Source organism: Pagrus pagrus (assembly GCF_965226575.1).
Source record: "Pagrus pagrus genome assembly, chromosome: 2".
Taxonomy (NCBI): Eukaryota; Metazoa; Chordata; class Actinopteri; order Spariformes; family Sparidae; genus Pagrus; species Pagrus pagrus.
In genome coordinates, this window is record NC_140186.1 from 17937839 (window position 1) to 17957473 (window position 19635).

The 19635-nt window shown below is 39.7% G+C and overlaps 1 protein-coding gene across 10 annotated transcripts in view; it reads right to left on the minus strand.

Moving 5' to 3' along the window:
• grin2bb (glutamate receptor, ionotropic, N-methyl D-aspartate 2B-b) overlaps window positions 1–19635 on the minus strand; it is a 104167-nt gene that overhangs the window by 35829 nt on the left and 48703 nt on the right. For all 10 annotated transcript variants that reach the window (XM_084363843.1, XM_084363842.1, XM_084363841.1 and 7 more), the window contains 3 exons: window positions 7303–7446; window positions 4584–4854; window positions 1694–1886 (listed from right to left, as the gene is read on the minus strand). In XM_084363843.1, the coding sequence (XP_084219969.1) occupies window positions 1694–1886; window positions 4584–4854; window positions 7303–7446 (608 nt within the window). The remainder of the gene's footprint in view (window positions 1–1693; window positions 1887–4583; window positions 4855–7302; window positions 7447–19635) is intronic.

Here is a 19635-nt window from a genome sequence, read left to right on the forward strand (position 1 = left end):
CCAGCCGGTTCCTTCGGCTCTGACTCATGAATTAAATAAAGATTTCATCTGCTTTTGTTCAGCCTGTCTTTTTGCATTGTGCATGAATCCCCGCTCATTTTTTTTTAGCACCAAACAAATTTCAAAGGCTTATAAAACTAGGTGAACAAAGCTCTTTTCAGCAAGGAAGATTGTCTTTCCTGGACCTGATGGGCTCAAACTCAGAACAATATTTAATCAAAAGCACAGTATTTTTAAAGTGTTAATGTGTTTTTTGAAGTTATGATTCAACAACAAACCTGTTCATTTTATGGGGCAATTGGTAGCCTTATTTGACTCATACTCAACTGCAACCTCTGCACTTACTGTTGCTCTTTGACAGCACGTAAGCAGTGTGTGATGATGGGACACACTGGTAGCACACCTGGTAGAGCATGTGCTCCATGTACAAAGGCTGGGTCATCAGTTGCGGCCCAAATCTGTTTCCAATTCTCCTTTTTCCTATCTATATACAGTTTCTGTATCATATAAAGGCAATAAAAGTACTGTACGATAAAAACATTGGCAGACTTACCATCAAAATTCCCAGTAATGTTTGAAACTAAATATCCTTGACTTCACACTGTAGTAAACAAAAGCAGCTTATCTTTTCTAACAACCATTGGTTTTGTTGGTTGGAATGACAACTGTCAAGAGCAGATTTTATCAGCAGAAGCTAGCTAGAATTAGCTATTGCAATATCTGCCTTCATCATGTTTTGCCTTTATCTATCAAAGCCAGCGCAGTTCCGAATTGTATGGATTCGATTGTATGGAACAGCTCCCAGTTTGCCCTCTGGGGTACTTTTCAATGTTGTGTAGAGTTTGTGTGGATGTGCTCTATATGTTCTGTGTTTTTTGCCTTTCTGCAACATGAATTTCCCTTTGGGGACAATAAAGTTGAAAGCTGAAGTTGAAGTTGAAGTTGAATGACATCGCAACAACCAGCTGCTATCACAAGCTTGTATGAAACAACAGCATACGGTAAGTTGTTCTACATTAAATAGGAGAGGTCGCATCACCATCAGTGCATTTACAAGAGAGATGTATCCCTCTCTCTTTTTCTTTACAGAGCATGTGCAATTGTCAGTGGACAGGAGGATTGTACAATAGGTACTAGACTGCGGATGGCATTGTGCTCCAGTAAAACCAGGTGAAGTCTATTTGAGGGGAACACTTGTTCAGATACTTGCTGTTTAGGTGACTGCTGCAACACTGTTTTGCTGTGAAGCTCCAGAAATGTTTTGTGGACTACGAACCTGTCCTTACATCAGCATGAGGGTGAGTAGATAATGACTGAGTTTTGAGTGAACTTATCCTTTAACAGCTATTTGTCTAACATAACCTGTAACCCCCTGACTAATGTAGTTATCTACTGTACGTAGTAAGTTGGCACACTGACATTCGCAGTTTACAGGAGAGCAGATAAAGTTTTAATTAATTCTGTTGTGTGTTTAGTTCTGTTAAGGCTAAGACACTTATTACTTTTACTAAAGAACGCTTCAACATGAAGAGAAACTCCTTGAAAAGAAAGACCTTGGAGTTGGTAAACTTTGATTGGGAAAATGCTGTTCTGGGGTGTGATTTTGCATGTACAATTGAAGTTTACCCATATTTGTATTCATCTGTCCCCGCCCTGCTGTGCTTTCTCACACATCCCAGTTATAGTGACTCACTTCAGTATTTCCTTGGAGTGGCCGGTGTTGGAGCTCTTTTTGTCAGGTGTCCCAAGGCAGCTTGACTTTGGCATAGTGTGTGGCCCCCGGTCCAGTATCATGGTGGAGGTCGCCGTGGCAATGACAGCCACTGCATCACGTACCCTGGCCTCGATGTTGTAGTCCCATTCGTCATATGACACCGAGATAAGCCCTGGGAAAGAGAGAGAGAGAGAGAGAGGTGAGAGGAAGGGATGTATTTCCATAGCAGAAATAGAAAGAAATATGGAGAAAAATGAAAAGGAGGGGGAAGAGAGAGGGAAGTGTGAGAAAGAGAGGGAGGATACAAATAGGCAGGCAGAGGCAGGGTGCAATGAAAAATAGCCCGAGGGGGAAAAGATATACAAAAATGAAAGCATTTTAGAGGAGGCTGAAAAGCGGCAAAAACACTGAGACAAAATTAAGAGTGCAATCATACCTACAATATTTTAATTTGTTTGAAGCTGAGTGGAGCTGTTTACTATGCTATTCAAAAAAAAACAAAAAAACAAACCTCAGTTGAGAGAGTTATAACAGTTGAAAACACGTGAAAAACAACAGCTGAATATGAGCGTCAGATGAGACCATTTCTTATCCCTCAGCTCATTTTGTTATGCTTGGCTTTCCAACCATGAGGAACTGCTGGCTATCAGATGTCAACATCCATTTCTTACACCCATAAACAACAGCGTTTTCAGGTCACTTTGCGTGGCTGGTTTGGATTATGTGTTCACATTTGGAACCTGCACCGTAAATCTATTGGAAAAAGGCAAACCTGCATTTTTGAGGCAGCCTTCGAGTTGAACTACAGGAGGTAATGCTTTACATAAACTGCTGCAAAAATGCTGTAAAAAGACAAAGGGGTTTCTTTCCTGCCTCTTTACAATGGACTCCAGTGAGCTCAGACTATTATTAGAAGTGATAGTCACAGTATAAAAATAAAGTTTGTCAGTCCACATTCATCTAATTTATGGGAGGCATTGTAAGATAAACTGAAATGATCAAATATGACTGAACAAACTCCAAAACAAATGATAAACTCCTTTACCTGAGGTTACCACAAATCAGTATGCACCCGAGCACTGACTGGCACAGCACAGTGCAAATACACCAGGAGAACATTTGCATATATGCAAACAAGCCCATCTGTCTCTTGTGCCCACATTTCAATACAAAGTTTTTTTTAAACTTTACCACATAATAATTCAGTGGTTCAGTTACAATTCACACAACAACACCAGAGAAGCTCCCTTAAAGGGTAACTCCACTCATTTTACACATTAAAGTGTGTTTACAGGTCTCGGGGAGTACTACTGCATATGTGAAAAAGTAGTATAAAGCCTTTTGCGGATCCAGAGGAGGCTGCATGTATTCTGATAAACTGCCTCCAGTGATGTCAGTCAGCGGCTAAGTTGCATTGTGGGTAATGTGGGAGACAGGATTTGAAAAGCAGTCCACTGGTCTAACATTGCACTCCTATAACACTCAGCAGAACCAGAGATATCACCTTTTTATTTTGTTCTTCTTCCTTTTCAAAACCTGGTGCCTACACTACCCACAATGCAACTTAGCTACTGAGTGACATCAATGGAAGAAATTTACCAGATTGCATGCAGCTTCTTCTGGAGCCACAAAAGGCTTTTTTTTTTTTTTTTTTTTAACGTATACAGTAGTACTCCATGACCTGTAAACACACTGTAATGTGTAAAATGAGTGGATTGCCCTTTAAATTAGTTTGAACCCACTGGTTTAACGTCTGAACTCTGACCCTCAGTTTCACTGTTTAAAGATTATATGAGGTCAGTAACTTACATCCAGTAAAGGTGGGATACTGATCTTGTCGAGTCCTTCAATAAAATTGTACATGCTACATATACTGTACCACACTTAAGAAGTTACTGTATATTGATATTAATCATTGATATAATATACTGATATGAATTATGTATGTATTCTCTAGTGCTTCCAGAAATATCAACAATCGGGAGTTTAGGTTTCATTTAATTAGAGATACTCGGATCAACCTTTTATCCTGCTGACACTGAGTACATGCCTGATATAAGCGCCCTATTTCTTCCGTGATTAAAATCTGTAAACATCATTGTGTGAAACTCTGGGAATTTATTTTATGTAAGGTAACCCGGGGGCAGTGATTGCTGTGACTCTGCCCACAGTCACTGTATGTACAGTATGTAGAGAGAGCGAGAGAGAAGGTCGATTTGTTTACGATTTGATTAAAAACAAAGCATCATAATTAATTTGGCAATGGTGACTTAATGTTCAAAATTTGACATGTGGCACTTAATGAGCTTTCTCTACAAAACATTAATTAGCTGTATTTTTTTCAAGCAGCAATGCTGTGATGCTCTGAGCATATGAGATCTCTATTTAATTCCTGAAATGAAGAGATCATCTCCTGCTGATCTGCGGCCGGATTTACAACAATATTATAGACTGGTCCTTTGCGTTTGGTGTTAAAGTTTACTCTTTTAATTAGTCTAATGCAAGTCAAGTAGTTTCACAAAATTAGCTTATTTTAGACTTATTTTAAGTGTAAAACATTATGCACCCTACAGCCAGGCTTACTGTGGACTAAAAGCAATGTTTACACCGGCTGACCAGTGACACTAACTGACAACAAAAGAGTAAAACATGGCTCACAAAAAGTGTGAAGTGAAACTAAAAAGGGGACTAAAAAGACATTTTTATTTGGCCATGAACTATCCTGACCCTGACTGACAGGTTAGCAGACGTACTGTGTTGAGATTCTTGCCACAGGAAGTTTTTTATACTGATGTTATCGCAAATTACAGCAATCTGAGGTAAGTCAGGCAACTCTTTTGTGAAACTGGGCCCTTGTGTTTGGGTGTACCTGTAGGGAAGACATCGGGAACATGGTCTGCGTCTCCTGCCACCAGCGAGGGCACAATCCAGGTGAAGCCGTAACCTGTGAGGCCTACAGAATGGGCCACCTCGAAGATCGTGGATGCCTCCTCCTTTGTGCAGTAGAGCATAATAACAGGACTCTGCAGTTTCTTCAGCTGGTTCTGGATCTTGGCGTCTCCGTCATCCACTGACATATCCAGTAGGAGGACTTCTTGTAGCTCCCAGCCCACAAAGCTGTTCTCGATGGTACTGCGAACCTAGATGGGAAAGGGAGATGTGATTTTTAAAAGTGTAGGCTGCACACATGCAGTGGAGTTGATAAGAAGAGATACTGGAACAAAACTGACTGAGATGTCTCCTCCTCCGGATCCCAGATTGCAAAACTGTTCTGTCTTTACACATCTCTTGGGAAGAGGACGCGGTGGCCGTTTTTTTTTTTTTTTTTTCAAACGCAACAAGAGCAACATTAGATAATCTCTTTTCCTTAAACTCACAGAGGAAATTCTCAAGGAGATAGTGTCTATTTTATTTTTTACTTGCAATCCACAAACACATCACTGCAGCGTTTTCAGATTCTGTGCAGCAAGATGTGATTTTCCGGATTGTGAATGCCAAGCTTAAAAATGTTTTTGTTTTTATGCTTCAGGGTCAGAGAGTAATAGCTGCTCCTTTAGTGATTCAATGCAAAGGGAATTATACAGGCTGAGTAACAGGCAGAACAAAGTATTTTGTGTTAGGTACATTTCATTACAACACTTATTTCCATCTGTATTAAAAGAAAAAACAAACATTAGATTTTGTATACTTTATATCTGCTTGACACAACACAGTAGAATGAGATTTATGATGCTGGTAACAAGCTGTTTTCACTGCTTAATTTATTGGGGCTTTGGTGTTATATTTTATTTTCTGCAGATATAAAGGGACAGTAAACTGTAGCAATTAATATTAGACTTTTTACATTCACCATAAAGCTAATGTGACAATTTTGAAATGCCTCTCAGAGTGGTTAAGGCACTAAACCCTCATCCATCACCCCCATTTAAATTATCAATATATGGTTTTTTTTCATAAACCAGATTGCTTCTCTAACTTTGTTCAAAGGAAACAAACGGCCATTGCAGAAATATAAAGAAATAGGATTAGCTGAATTTCAATAACTTTCTTATTCTTTTCAGATGTCTGTCTGACGTTCAAAGTATTTCACGATCTCATACCATACCCTTTCAAGAGTCTGTTCTCAGCCCTGGAGATAAGGAGACTGAAGCCTCACTGAGTGGCTGCATTCAAAAAAGACATGTTCGGCCAATCTGCCTTTTCCATTAAAGCAATCAGAAAATGGAACTCGCTGCCCACTTACATCAGACTCTGCCAAGCCTTATCATTTTCAAAAGCTTGAAATTATGGCTAAAAACCAGACAATCATGTTCGCAGAAATAACTGCTTTCTGCTTGGATCATTTCATCAAATTGTACAAAGTCTTAGCTAAATAAACAACAAAATAAGTAATAAAAACATTCAAAAGAACAGACACTCATCTTATCAAAAGATTAGAAATCAAAATGAAACTACAGTATCTGTCAGGCCTGTAATAATGGGTCCCCAAAAGACAACAGTAATAATACCTGAAGTGCCTGGGACCCAGAGCTAAAATGATTTTCTCATTTGAATCCATGGTTGAAAAAGTTTACGGCCATTAGCTGTGTAAGTAATAATAAGTATCCTGCTGCTCCTGGAGTCAGTTTGCATCAAAGGAATACATGCATCTTCTTTGCAATTTTCGACCTCAACTTATTACCAAGTGGTATATCATGTATAAAGGTTTGCCTTGGTGATAATGTAGCAGATAACTGGCATACACACCCACTGCTATAAGCCCATATACAGTATACTGTATACAAAACATACAGGGTTGCCAAGTCCGTCTGTTAAAAGAGACCTTGGGCTTGTCATTTTTCTGTGAAGTCACTCACAAATATTGGTAGTTGCAGGTTGCGGTCTTGTTTCTCAAGTGTAGCTGCTTCTTTGGGCTTGTTCTCATGTCTCCTGTTTCTCTTGTCTAATAAAGCGAAATGCCTAGCTTGTCGTAGATTCGACCTCAGGTGAGGGACGATTCAAAGGCGCGCTGCAGATACTGTAAGTTTAGTGTGAAATAGGTGCACATCATGCAGATCTTCTTCAATATACCAGTTTTTATGGGTGATAATGCGGTAACCTACTTAACATAGTAGGTGTAAGGATATCATTAAAATACCTGGTATTGGGTTATATTACTTATATCACTTAGTTACCTAGTAAAAGTAATATATTACTGTTACCTCCAACAATGTTTACTGATACTTTGTCTGTTCATTATATGCAATTTATAATTAATTTGTTGTTGGCCAGCTGGTTTTATTTCATTCTTCAGGGTTAAAATGAAAAATGTAAAATTACAAGGTACAGTATTTTGTATGCTTTCTTGTGAAAAACAAAATAAATTCATACATATACTATTAAGAATAAATTGATAAGTGGCCTCTTGTTTTCTCACTTTAGGGTTAAGTCAGCTGTATTTGGCTATTTAAAAAAACCAAAAAAAAACCTGGTTGCTTCTTTTGGGCCAGCTTCCATAGACCTGGTTGTTTCTCTCACCAGATCTGGCAACACCGGATACTGCATAATCCATGTATGTCTTTATCAAAGTGTCTGTATGTGTTATTTACCTTGTTGACAAAGTCCTGGTAGCCAGGGTAGTACGAGGTGACTATGGAGAAGATGTACCAGTCATACTCCTCCATGATGTTCAACATGACCTGGGCCTGCTGCTCGATGGATGGACCAAACTGGAAAAACATGGAGTGGTCGTCCTGGAAACCAGAGACACAGAGCCAATCAGCAAACAAGGTCATGAGTCATACAGCATGAGAGAGAACTGGAAGGTAGGGCATAGATGATTATGGAGCAATTCCAGTTACTGCACGCCTCAGGAACAAATATATTCCTGTTTATAGCTCGGACTCGTGCGTCCGCTGTAACTTCATTGCAGCATCTGCAACAATATGACATATTTTTTCATTAATCTATTGTATTTATGATGTTTTAATCTGAGACATTTACTTCTTTGCCAAGTCAAACGAGGGTTGTGAATATTCAAACACGGTTGAGGTGAGTCATTCATTATCAAGAAGCCTTGTTACAGCTATGTTTGCACATTTAACAGGTAAGATGCCAACTGGTTCTATTATAATTAATGCGGGTTGCAAACGTGTGGACAGATCTCTGTCAAAACAGTTTTCTCCAAGGAGTGACGAGGAAATGACAACGTAAGAATAACTCTTGGAGCTTCAGGAGCCTGATGTCTGGTGCCATGGATAAGTCAAGGTCACTCACTCATGTAAAACTGCCAAGCAACTCATCAGGACACAGAAGTCAAGATGTATTATTCAAGAATGTCAGTGACCGGAGGCAACATGGCAGAGGGACTTTAATGAGAACAGCATCAAGTCATGGGTCCTCTGTGTGTCCAAGAGTGAAATACACTGTTGAATGGTGAGTGAGATGACTGGAGGTGTTGGGTCATACTTAAACACTGGCTGCTGGTTAACTGTTTCATGGTCTTCAAAGAAGTCAAGTTAACGTTTAGATTTAAGGACCAGAACAACACTGTGGAAAATATGAAAACAGTCAAATGATAAGATGGACACCACTCTCATGGAGACAGGTACAGACTGTTTGAGTGAAATACTGACGTCAGCATGCTAACATGTTTAAAACTGATGACAATGCTAATCAATCACTATCTTAGTTTTGAGTATCAGTATGCAATATTTGCTATTTAGCACATTCAGAAGAGCACCACAGTTATTAGGATTCATCCTATGGGGAGCATGGATGCCGTGCATCAATCCACTTAACAGCTGGTGAGACATTTTACTCTTGACCAAAGTGGTGGTGGAACGACCGTCATTGCTATCCCTGCAGTGAAATGACACCGTTAAAGCTTACCCATTTAAACCATCTATAATGTGTAAATAAGTCTGCATGATATTGTTACAAGGCTGTGAAATCACTAATTGTTATGGTCATTGTCATTCAGAATGGGACAATAAAAGATTTTTTTGCCATGGTGAATTTTCATTATCGAGATAATCGTGAATATCCTCACATGAATGACTTGAAAAAGCCATCTAGCTCGATAACGTACAGTCCTATATTGGGTTCCTGATTTATTTTGAATTGCCTAAGCCTGTCATCATGGCTGAAGGCTCAGCTTGCACATTGTATCCCCCACAAAAATAAGTAAAATCGGATGTGTGTAAATACCACAGATTCCAGACTAAAAAACAACAGGGAGATGAGGTTACCACCGTTTATTTGTCCTTTATTTCTGCAGGAAGACCTTATGATTTACGATTCATTATTTAAGATACTTTTACTGAACTCTAAAAGGTGATGCAAAAAAAATGTTTGTTTCCCAGCTAAATGTAAGGTTAAAGTGATACTAATATATGCAATTTTGCAATTTTTTAAAAAGTTTTACAAATATTTTGATGATTATTGGGATAATACCATGATAACTGTGATATGAAATGTTCACATCGTACCATGCCAAATTGTCATGTTGGGGTCAAACAAACAAGGTACAACATGTACCTAGTAGGCTAAGAGTCTTTACTTAATACAAAGACATGACAGTGGTATCAATCTCCTAATCTATCCTTTTACCTTTGCTATTTACCAACTCTTCAAATTCAAATTCAAATTCAAAAAACTTTATTTGTCCCCGGGGCTTTAATTTAGAGTATTAGTCTGCAATTTAGACAAAGAATGTGATTAAAATCTAGGTGACGTCAAGGACCTTCCACACATCACCGCATCGGTAGTGACGACTACATTGCTTTTACATCAATTATCTCTCACTCGCATCACTTGTCTTGAGCTATAAAATTAAAAATGTGTGTTTTTACCCTTCATTGATTGTTACTCGTGCCCCGAAGACCCGCTTACACTTGCATGCCCTACTACAGTCTGTATATTTGCAATTTCATGTTCATGTGCATTTACACACATACGTGTATCCATCCACGTGTGTAATCAGTCATACATGTTAGTCATGCAGGAGGCTGAGCACCCCTCCAGTTAGGTGCGCTACCTCCACTCTACATCAAAGCCCATCTCCCCCTTCCTCCACTATTTTACCCAGAGGGGCAGAAATGATCTGTTGCCTACTTTTCACTGTAATGAGGTAATAACACCATAGAGTCAAGTGATGGTGGAGGGATTGGCAGTGGTGGAAATGAGGGGGAAGGCGAGTGTATGTGTGTGTGCGCTGGCTGAAATCTGATGTTTTATCTACGCTGACAGTAAATACACTTCGCTCTCTTCAGGAAGGTAATGAAGGTATTCTCATGCATGAACAACAGCTAATGCACCATTCACCTCTAACCTCTTACTTCCATCAAAATCCATCATTGTTTGAACATTTCAGCCTCGACATGCAGCGTTTAAAGTGAATTGTAAGATGAGTGCTACACGTAATTTACCCTGACATTATGATTCCATCTGTGGATCAAGTCATCCTTTAACCATGTTCGCTATCCATCCTTACATCTGTTCACCACACAGAAGCCTCCCCCTGTCTTCACAGGATGAAGCTGGAGCTATTCTTTATTTTTCTTACTGAAAACCAAAACTAATAATTAGCTGATCCCTCTCTCAATTTGGTTTGTGAAGCCAAATCTGATTGAGCACCATTGTTGTAAAAATACATCAGTGAGCCACACACTGTCACTGGCTGACAAGTTCTTTCATTACGATGAACATGGCCAACGTAGTTTATTTTGGGTTGATCCTGCATACGCTATGATGTTGCTGTAAATACTCCCCAGCAAAGGTTTTTTTCTACTGCTGTCCAAATAACATCTGCTAAAAACTGTTTAGGGAAATTACTGGGCCTCTCCTGACAAATGAGTCCAGCATTCATGAGTCGTTTTTAAAGATTTGTGGATGGGTGCCACAAACTTAGGGCTGGGTATCGAACTTCGGTACTTTAATGGCACCGACCGAACTGCTTCGATACTATCAAGTATTGAAAAATGTCTTGTCATTTGATACGAAAGTCCAGTCCCTAAAGAGTTAATCTCATCAGCGTCAGTTAGCCAATAAGCATGCAGCATGCTTGTTATGTTAAGATCTAATAATGCTGGTGATTGGCTGTCTCGAAGCAGGCAGAAAAAACATTAGGTTATGCCCAGAGACGAGCCTCACCACATGTAGTTGTAATGTAATCTTTAAATCTGTAATCTTAAAATTGGTATCGGAAAAAGTAACATTCAGGAACCGGTTTCGAAGTGAAGGTATTGGTATTGAAATGGTTTGACATATCCAGTCCTACACAGAAATGGTTGCTAGATTGAAAAGAATTGAACTGTGGACTGATAGTGCTGAGTTTGCTCCTCTCATGGGATTTGTTGAAAGTTTGAAAAATCCCCAAAAATAAATAAATAAATAAACAGCATCCTTATCCTTTAAAGCAGGGATTCCCAAAGTATGAGCTGCGAAGGTACTGCAAGTGGGCCACAACAGGTCATTTATATTAAATTGAAGTTTCCCATTAATATGTGTGCCACCACCTAACCTAGCACTGCAGGTTATGGTCTGTAGATCGCATTGCAGGAAACATTTCTAGCAGGAGGGCAAGATTATTTGACTGGGGCACAGAGCTGGGCTGTGTCAGTCTTAAGTTAAGGAATGGCTGCTTTAAAGACTAAACATATTTCTCCTCTACCTCTCCTCTTTTTTCGGCCTCCACTCTACAATGGAGGTGAATGGTGTACCCTGAAGACAAACTTACACTTGCATGCACTGGTACACTCTGTACATGTTTGTAATTTCATGTTCACCTGCATTCATACACATACATGTACTACGATCATCCATCCACGTATACAATCAGTCTGACAAGTGGTTATTTCATAAGCTGTATTCTTAAATTCAATAAGCTTAAAATTGACTACTTAAATCATTTAGCATTCCTCCACCAGTGTTGTATTCCTGTCAGTGAAGGACAGACTTTAATACAGCACTTTGACCTGCATGTATAATTGGACAATTATCTGAATGAATAAAATAGACTTATCCAGACAAAGCAGGATCAGAATGCACCAAATTGGATTTTTGCAGATGTCCAATATTTTCCAACTGATTTTGCCCGACTGCTCATACTGATATATGCACATTTTTTCCACCTATTTGCAGAGGACATCAAGTCTTTCCTGTAGTGGAATTAACATCTCAGTAATCTCAGAGACAGATATCTGAAAACCTTTACAAAACATGTCTGCCGAAACTATCTGCACCAGTAGAGATAATTTGGTATAAAATATCTTTTTTGTTTTGGGTGAACTGACTTTCCTCAGCTTGACATTACTGTGCAGATACCACCTCTCTTTTCCATCACTGAATTACTCCGCTGTTCTGGATCGTGCTTTTTCCATTTCCTCTCACTTACTTGCTCACTCAGTATCCATTTCTCCTTCGAATGCCCTAAACTCCCTCTTTGTCTCGGTATCGCTCTCTCTTGATTCTTTCTTTCTAAAAGTGGGCTCAGAGAGGTGTAATCACTTGTGAGACCAAAACCTGCCATTCAGAGGGATCGTGAGGGCACTGCTTACTTTATTCTCTCCTTCTTAGATTACAGCTAATCATCATCTCATTCTACTTTCTCTTTCATATCCTAATCACCCCTATTTAATTTCTGTCCTTTACTCACATCGTATTAGCGTCATTTTTTTCTCCCTCTGTCTTTCTCCTGACCCCCCTTTACTCACTCTAGCCGTATCTATTCCACTTTGTCCTATGCTTTTACATAATGTCCTGCAGCTCCATTAGTACATAACACAGAGGTGTGAAGTGTCCTGCAGGGCGCAGTCTGTGTGTGTCATTACTGGAGCCGCCCCCCTCCCTGCCTGTTTGCTCTCTTGCCTGTCGTTTCACATCAAATGCAACTCAACCATGAGCTCAACAAACTGGTCTGCCACCCAATATTCAGGCCCGTGTCTCCCTTCTATAAGTTGCAAGTTACTGCCTGTGAGGCGGCTCACATTTTGTCATTTGTGCAGTCAGATTTGTTGGAAAGTGTTAAAAATGAATACAGGTTGGACGGGTATGAACGTGTCCCTCTAGCTGTGATGTAAAAATTTGCTTTTTAAAAATATATCTCAACAAAAGACAGACTTGGATGTGTTGAAGGTGTCTTTGTCCACTTCAAAACCTTTTGGTGTCAGGTATTTAAGATTATGTCCGAGACCTAACTAACATTTATAAAACAAGACAGTCAAACAATTACTTTTCTCTGAGGAATGACTCCCACATCTCTATGTCAACCAAATGTTTGTTAACCCCCTATCCTCCTTTGTTGCTGCCTGGTCAAACTTTCAGTGTTTCCCACACATATACTTGCCACTCAAGTCTGTTTTGCAACTAATTTTAACATTTTATACTTCTATTATACTTAAATCTTTGTATCTGTCTGAGAGAACAACACCATCCGTGATTGATTAACTAGCAAATAATCTACCCTCACTCCTCCTCTCCCGTCTACTGTCAATCAAACAACAACACATCTGGTATTACCTCCCTCCTGTTAACTGTTTAAGCTAACTTCCCTTTTGTAGTAAGCGATCCCCTTTCTCCTCGCTACATCACCACACTTGCACGTCTCCTTTCTTTTTTTCAAGGCAGCCCTCTTCTTTTTTTATTTTCTTCAACTGTGTTTTAACGCTTGGTCTGTTTGGTAGTATAAGCCGTCATCCGCAGTGCTGGAATTGGTAGCTTTCCCTGTTACGCTACTGCTGTAATCAGGAGGATCCTGCTCTCTCCGCGTTCATGAGCAGGAGCTGCATGAGCGGGGGGAAGAAAAAAAAGGGTTACTGACCAAACGCTTTAAGCTGCACCTACTGTTGTAGGTTGCAAGCAGAACTGCAGGTGAAAAAAATGAACGCGTGGTGTGTTTCTTGGGCAACTTGATAAAACTTACTGCTGATGAAAAAAGCAGGTAAAGTTGCTGGCATAGAGAAAACAGAAAGGTGAGGTAAGCCAGTGCACATGCATTAAGGTGGACAATTAAAGCAACACAAACGTAAGCTAACTGTTAAAGCAATTCTGGCTCAAGGTTGGATTGGAAAGAGGATTCTTGAGTGTTATTCTCAGGTCCTGAAATACAAACGACTGTCAACAAGCATGTAGCATGTAGGAATTAAGAGGGGAATTGGTTGGGTGCTCACAGTAGAGTACAGCAAAATCCCACAAAGAGTTGTATCTTGAGCATTTTAATTAAAATTAAATGTGTAAATTTGTATCACAGGTTTAAAAGAGAGTCTAATTTTCCACTAATGTACCTTCAAATCACCTTTTATCCAGTTTTTCTCCTTCATGTCATGACCACCTGATGTATAATTTTCAGATTAGTCTCTGTTTCTTTATATCACACATCACACTTCCCCTCTTGCATCTTCCCCCTCTTCCTTTCTCATCCTGAGTCACATCAAACACTGCTTTGGTGTTTCAGCCTCAGCACAGAAATCCGAAAATAGTCTAGGTGTAGTGGCACTGAATCTGCAACAGTTAGCTGTGTGAATTAGCCCTCCCCCTCCCTCTCCCCCTCCCCTAAAAAAAGGCTGGTGGAGGAGTGAATCATTTGGGAGGCTTTATTCAACCTTTGTGCAGATATGGCACCAGAGAGCTAGCTTAGTAACACAAACCTCTGTCTCATTCCCGCTCCCGGAGGTACTGTAGTGCAGCCGAACATGCGAGTATAACCTTCTGTTAAGACAGAGACTCCACACTCTCAGTGAACTCACTGGAGGAATTGCACTGTAAGTTAATGCACACACTCATCTGTGTAAATAAAACAGGAAGTTTTCTTTTTCTTTTTTTTTTCACAGACTGATCCCCACAGTGCTGCCGTCTCTCCCTCTCATTGTCAGGTTTAAATGAAACATGTCTGCCAGTGAACCGTCGGCGGCTGTTGCATGATTTAAACCCATTAAGACAGTGAGCGCTGGGTGCGTTTGATTTTGCTCAGATTGCCGCAGACACTTCTCCGGATCCGTACTGCCTCTGTGGCTGCAGCTGCTGCGTCAGTGCGCGGTACTGTACGAGAGCTGAGGGGAGCGAGCCTCAAGCAGGAGGGCTGAAAGGATTTGGCAACTCATCTCCATGTCATGCCAATGAAAGCCTGTCTCCAATTAGATTTGCAGAGGAACAGCGACATATCGGCCCACTGCTCAACAAGCCCTGGTGGGAGAGGATTGGAGGGTAGAGAGACGGAGCGAGAGAGGAACAGGGAGAGAGAGAGAGAGAGAGAGAGGGTCGGGGGGGGGCAGTTAAGGCTGAGAGAGATAGAAAGGAGCCTCGCTTGAGAAAACAGGCAAACCCTCAGAACTCACAGAGACAGGGCCTCAGAAACACACACACACACACACACACAAGAAAACACACACAAAAGTAGCAGCGTACACATCGTTCCCAACACTCAGCTTTTTCCACTTCATCACACTCGTCTTTCTCCACCTTTCATCTTCCTCTCTCCGTCTATCTCTTCTGCTCGCAGTCTGGGCGCCGCCACTGTCGCTGTCAATCCTCCACAGTTTGAGCCCCAACGTGCTTCATCATCATATTTCTAATCAAACACACACACTGTGTTAATTAATCTCATATTCGGCTGTTTAATTATCAATGACCCTGTTTCGACGGCCCCTTCCCAGGCTTCATTCAGTACACTTCATTTTAAACATCCCATAATACTCTGATTGAATTACTCTTGCTATTTTTGTGAAAGGAAATGATTTCAGAAGCGCTGAAATGTGATTCACTCCCACAGCAGCCAGTGGAGCGATGATGATGGCATGGCTTTCTATACTGGGACGTCGTCTGGATACAAGGCTGAATTTGAGATCATAAAATATGATGAGCAACGACAAAGACAGACTAGAAAGAGCATGTCTTGTCTTACTATCATTGAAGATTGTTTTTAAATACTATTAACATATACGATAAAAGTCTAAGTTTAAAACTAATATCATTTCTGTTCTCTTTTACTAGATGGGCAATAGTGACGATAATAGGATGCTATTTGTTAATTTTGTTGTGTGTGTAAACATAAAAAATGTCTTTAACCCAGCAATAAACACATTTATTCAATGGGTTGACATTTGTAGCATAATTGTAGCCGATGTTCTTTGTTTTGTCTTAATTAGTGCAGCTTGACTATTTCTGATACATCAGGGTCAAGATACAGAAGCAGCATTTAGATGTGAGAGGAAGAAAATGATGTAATTGTGTTTTTTGTCAAGTAATTCAGCTCCTAATTTCTTTAAAATCTCATAATTTCTTTCACACGTAAACGAAAAACCCAATGAACTGTACAAATGTTAGCTAACTGCATTCAATTCACAGATGCTCTGGTTAGGTTTAGGCACAAGAACCACTTAGGGTTAGGGTTAGGAAATCATTGTGGTTTGGCTTAAATTTTTTTTATTTAAAAGTTTCTGTCGCCACAAAAAATGCTGAAAATATCCCTGAGTGTCCTTAAAAATGTTCACATGTGATTCCAGCTGTGGTCGGCCTATGTCAGCCTTGTTGGCAGTGTTAACACCACCCTTCGCCAGTGAAGGTGACCTTCACAAACAAACAAGCGATTTTGTGAAGCAGAAACATCTTTGCTGCATTTGACAGTGTGTGTTTACTTCCAAACAGTTTGAGCTACTCAATATAAGTACCAAAAGCCACTTTTCACGTGAGAAAAACAAGCCAATGGTTCATCCAGTCGTCCCAGGACACAACCTGAACCTCTCTGTCGTAATTAACTGTCAAAGAGATTTCTAGGATGAGGATACACACACACACAAAGCAAATGCTTGTACAGGGATGTTGATAAAAAAATAAAAAAACCTAATATATTCACACAGATTTTATAATTTCAAATGTACAGATATGAAAACCTGGCAGCACACACACACATAACTCACACACTCACGCACACATATTGCTATATACCTCCAGAGAAGGGAAAGCGAGATTTGAAACAAGCTTGTACCAGTGTACGCAACAGAAATAGCTCCAGCAGAGTTCTCAAGGTCTGATTCTAAATGTGAGTTCGGGGAAAATTAGGAACAAGTTATTACTGGAAATGATTTTCTGACATTATTTCTAGTGCCCTGCCTGTTTGACTTTGTCATGTCAGTAAGGCACAATAGGATAGATACAATATATAATCTAGAAAATACCCATAAAACATTTTAAGGAACATTAAAGCCTTTTAATACTGTTGTTAAACTGAAGATATGCATTTTATATTTCCGCTTGTTTTTACAACGATGGCTTGGAAAGCGTAAGTAAGACCTATTCATGTAATTATAGGTTGTTTCGCTCAGTACTGACTGGAAGGCAGCTTTTTCTCGCCTTCTCCCCACCTGGTGAGTCAAGCTCACAAATCAAATCATGCAAATTATGTCCAATAGCTACTTATATAGTAGGCTCACTGCAACAGTTCCCTGGAGGGAGCTGTTCTTGGTTAAAAACAGCATTTTGTTTGCCTAATGATGCTGACGGCCATCAACATATTTGCAAAGTTGGTTATATGAATGCATGCTGCTGATAGAAGGTGTCATGGGAGATAAAACATGGTTTGTTTTCTGCTATCAGCAACAGCAGAGGAGGATTTTTTAGCTCCACTGATGAGAAAAGCAAGACCTTCAACATGCTGTTCAACACACTTTCTTATGTACTGTAGTTAATACTACAACCTCTGGCAGGTCTTTTTTAGTTTGAATGTAAATAATCACTCTTTTAAACGTTTAGCAGCCAACCAGTAACAGTATCTGTTTCACAGCACCTATCTGACAGCTAGCAGCTGAGCCACATGTTCACAAGCTGCCGAGATGAGTCAACTTATCCTGATTTATGGAGTTGATATGACACTTAGCAAGAATGACATCATCTGCAAATCTCATACCAAGTAGGGAGAAACAGGCTCAATCACTGGCTGAGGAAATGAACAAGGCAGAGTGCCACATGGCTTATACTTGGCTAAGCGAGCAGTGTTTGCCCACTGCTGACAGACTCAGAGGAGGCGGCTGCATTCAGTCGTCACTCAAGGAATAATAGTCCCTTGTGATTTACGTTTTTCATTTTAACTCAAAATTTTAATTGTCACTTAAAAGGCCAATTATTCAATCAATAATTAATTAAATACTGCCATTTACTTATTCCACATTATGAGGAGTAAATATTCCTGGAGGCCTGCTGAAGCAGTCAAAGGGACACCTGTCCTGTACTTTTGTTCGATCACACTACTGCAGCTGAAAAACAATTAAAAAGGTACACACATCAGGCAGCTCTGGTAGTTTATCCTTTACTACTAGCAAACATACCTCACATTGTCCAATATGACAATATATAATGTATGATAATAGAAAAATGTCTATTCTTTTCATATTATCCTCTATCGTTTATTTTTGTTGTGTCGCAAAGTGTTTCCTACTTTTATTTTATACATTAATGCTAAAATTTTGTCACATGCTTCATTGCAAATTTGCACAAAAGTTCTAAATTAAGGACAAAAATAATCAAATATTAACAAATGCCTTTTATTTGTTGAGTGTATAATTAAATTGTGATAAGAAATAGGCCTTTCCATGTTTTTTTACAGAAAATTTACAGAAAATGTGCTCTATCCTGACACGTATCGATATCTGGATATGAAAAGAAGACCTACATCCTGCTATGAGATTTTGGTAACAGCACAACTACCAAAGATTTTTAATCACTCATGATTAATTTGGAATATTTAAGATATTCAGTATCTTACAGCATTAACTTACAGACCATTACTTACAGACCTCACATAAAGAGCTGCAACTTTTATTCATGGCCATTTTTTGATCATTTCCCTTATGAATTAATTCATCTTTTTTTTTTTTTTACAAACATGTCATGAAAATAGTGAAAAATGTCCATCGCAATTTCCTAGAGCCCAAGGTGACATTTTTTGTCTGACCAACAGTACAAAGCTCAATATTCAATTCACTACCACAGAAGACAAAGAAAACTAGAGAGATATTCACATTTAACAAGTTGAACTGGAGATGTTTTGTATTTTTTGCTTAAAGAAAGAGAAAAGATGAATTGATTATCAAACCTGACACAGATTAGCTCTCTATTGATCCACTCATTGATTAGCTAACTGACTAATTGTTGAAGCTCACATTAGTTTAATGTTGCTGTTTCCCTCATCACGATTCCTTCTCTCATTGTACGCCAGTTGTGATGAAGCCACAGCTGGCGCTTTAACATCAGAATCCATTAAAGCACCAGAGGGTTTCTGTTATCTTCTCTAAAAGACTCCGTCATGTTTTCAATTCTGCACCACCAGCTACTGAAACGTAATCATCAAGTGAATGTCTAATCAGAACAAATTAATCTCTTTGTCTCACAAACACATTCACTGTCATACAAACACATACACCCACAGGCATGCAATGCCCAGCAATCCCCTCCACACACATAAAGACTCTTCTGAAAGCACAAGAAACAAGTGTTTGCCTCAAGCTCACTCCACCACTCCATCGCTATCGCCACTGTGTGCACCAAGAGGAAGATACAATTAATTGTCTGATTCAATCTCCCACTGTTACATCTGACGCTCCCGCAGCACTCACATCATGTCAGTCAAGCCCACAGCCTTGTCCTGACACAGAATGGCACAGATGAAGACGGAGATGAAATCAAGTCCAAAAAGCAGCTGGTAAGTAACGGACAAGAAACCGTTGAAAGCAATGAAAAGAAAAGAGAGAGGTGAGAATTTAAAACTATTAGCAGCACGAAAAGTCATTGTGTGAAAATACGAACCCATGAAAACTTGTAATAAAACGGTCCAAACACAAAGACAATGAGGGGAGGAGGTGGGTGGAGAGGGAGTCAATTTAGTATCACCTTTGACCCTGCAAGTTAATGGAAAGCTCCGTCACGAGGAGTTGATTAAGCTCGTTAGCACA